General features: G+C 52.2%; 1 protein-coding gene across 1 annotated transcript in view; it reads left to right on the top strand.

Moving 5' to 3' along the window:
• ntf3 (neurotrophin 3) overlaps window positions 1-2,588 on the top strand; it is a 24,146-nt gene extending 21,558 nt beyond the window's left edge. Inside the window, exon 2 of the mRNA XM_008316149.3 lies at window positions 1,553-2,588. Coding sequence (XP_008314371.1) covers window positions 1,553-2,464 — 912 coding nt within the window. The 3' untranslated portion in view covers window positions 2,465-2,588. The remainder of the gene's footprint in view (window positions 1-1,552) is intronic.
• Window positions 2,589-2,594: the final 6 nt, after the last annotated feature.

Genomic DNA, 2,594 nt, shown 5'->3' with positions numbered 1-2,594 from the left:
TGGTTCTGTGTTTGGAACTCGGTCTTGATGGTTCTGTGTTTGGAACTCAGTCTTGATGGTTCTGTGTTTGGAACTCAGTCTTGATGGTTCTGTGTTTGGAACTCAGTCTTGATGGTTCTGTGTTTGGAACTCAGTCTTGATGGTTCTGTGTTTGGAACTCAGTCTTGATGGTTCTGTGTTTGGAACTCAGTCTTGATGGTTCTGTGTTTGGAACTCAGTCTTGATGGTTCTGTGTTTGGAACTCAGTCTTGATGGTTCTGTGTTGGCCACAGGTCCAAACCTCAGTGTGACCCGTTGATAGGTTGGTCCCATTAATCTTGGCGTCAAGTCCTTATCGTGGTGGACTGTTTGTCCAGGTGACGACACACTGGTTCTCCTCTTTGTGGAGCTGGTTCCTTCCCCTGGACCTTTGTTCCTGTTAATCATAGGAACATAGAACCCTTGACACCTTATCACTGAGCTGAGGAACGAGCTGCTGCGTCAACATGAACCACGCAGTATTCCTGCAGGTTCTGGGGGGACGGGGTCTTTAAGATATATATATATATATTATATATTAGATATATATATTTAGAGAAACACAGACTGGAGCTCCTCTGCCTCACCCTCCTCACCCTCTCCTCCTCCCTTTGTCCTCCGTCATAATAGTTCCACAGACTTGCCCTCTAACTTGTCGAGTGTCCTCTGTCCAACAAAGACTTTGTTCATGCACTGGTTCAGTTCCAGTTCCAGTCCAGTTCCAGTTTCCTTTAAGACCACTTCCTACAATGACGGGCTGTGTTACTTCAGAGACCCTGAAGGCATCGCCGTCTCTGTCACGACTGAAGCTTTAAACGTTCTACAGTGAACCGCAGTATTTTGGTGACACGAGTACTTCCACCCAAACCATGGGTTCTAGTCCTGTCTCCCTTGGATCCACATGAAGGACGGGCAGCAGAGAAAGATGTCCATTCTGCTGCCGTCCTCACAGGGGGGCCTCAGGGTGGGACGCTCACCCTTATGTTTTAAGTATGACCATGTCCCCGGGGTCCATGACAGAGGACGCCATCAGTTGGACAAAGACGCCATTAACGTGTCGGGCCGGGTCGTCTGTCCTTTGTTGTTGCCTCGTCACAGTCGCTGCCTTTGTAACAATGTGGTCAGGTGACGCGTCCCTCTGTCCTTTGAAGCTTTTGATGAACTATCTTCTTTGAGATCACACACAACAATCACTCCTTAGATGTCACCTTTCCTTAGATGTCACCTTTCCTTAGATGTCAGACTACAGGCGGACTGACAGAGCTCGTTAGGTCAACGGTGGTTATTAGCAGGACATAATAAGGCTGTAATAACAACAGTAATAATGATATTTAGTCATTAGAGGTTTTCCTTTGATCCACTGAAGAATTGATCAAAGGAACATTGAAGGACATTTGGTTCCTTTTTCTGGTTCTCTGTCCATTTTCTGTTTTTTTATTGTTGTTATTTTGAATCACTGTAGTTTAAACATGTTGGAGCAGGTGATCATCTGACCCCCCCTCTCCTCCCCACCCCCCGTCTCTCTGTTCCTCAGATCTTACAGGTGAATCTAGTGATGTCCATCCTGCTCTACGTGATGGTCCTTGTCTACCTCTATGGTATCCAGGCAAGTAACATGGATGGCAGCCACCGGGGGCAGCAGCAGCAGAAGCAGCAGCAGAAGCAGAAGCAGCAGCAGCAGCCGGACCAGGACGCCCTGAACTCCCTCATCATCCAGCTGCTCCAGGCCGACCTGATGAAGGGCAGATCCCGGGGCAACCACAGCCAACAGGGTAAAAGCAGGGAGACGCCGCCGCAGGACTTCCTGCCTCCGTTCCCCAGCGCACGCTCTCCCTCGGAGGACCAGAGTGACATGGACCAGTGGGGGGCGGGGAGTCGCAGCGGAGGGGGCAGCGACGGCCTGCTGGATCAGCAACTGCTGATGTTGAACTCTGACCTCCTCAGGCAGCATAAGAGGTACAACTCACCCCGGGTCTTGTTGAGTGATCGGCCCCCGCTGCAGCCCCCGCCCCTCTACCCCGCAGACGACTTTGTCAGCAGCGGGCCGGAGTTTGGACTGCCGGGAAACAAGACGCGGAAGAAGAGATACGCCGAGCACAGGAGCTACCGCGGGGAGTACTCCGTCTGCGACAGCGAGAGCCAATGGGTGACGGATAAAACCCAGGCCGTGGACACGGGGGGGAACGCCGTCACCGTCCTGGCTAAGATCAAAACCAACGCAACTCCGGACATCAAGCAGTTCTTTTATGAGACGCGGTGTCGGACCGCCAGACCGTTTAGGGGGGGCTGCAGAGGCATCGACGACAAGAACTGGAACTCGCAGTGTAAGACGACGCAGACGTTCGTCCGAGCGCTGACGCAGGTTCGTAACGCGGTGCGGTGGAGATGGATACGCATCGACACGTCCTGCGTCTGCGCTCTGTCCAGGAAACGTCAAAGGACGTAAACAACCTCTCCCCCCCACCCCACCAGGTAGAAATGGTTTCAGAACCTGGTCCAGATCGGTACCGGCGTGGGGTTCTGGAACATCAGAACCGTTCCCTGGGCTGAGGTCAGGACTCTGAAGGAAGAAGGTG

Source organism: Cynoglossus semilaevis, chromosome 8 (assembly GCF_000523025.1).
Source record: "Cynoglossus semilaevis isolate Cse_v1.0 chromosome 8, Cse_v1.0, whole genome shotgun sequence".
Classification (NCBI taxonomy): Eukaryota; Metazoa; Chordata; class Actinopteri; order Pleuronectiformes; family Cynoglossidae; genus Cynoglossus; species Cynoglossus semilaevis.
Note: the sequence above shows the minus strand (reverse complement) of the source record. Positions and strands in the feature narration are given on the sequence as shown.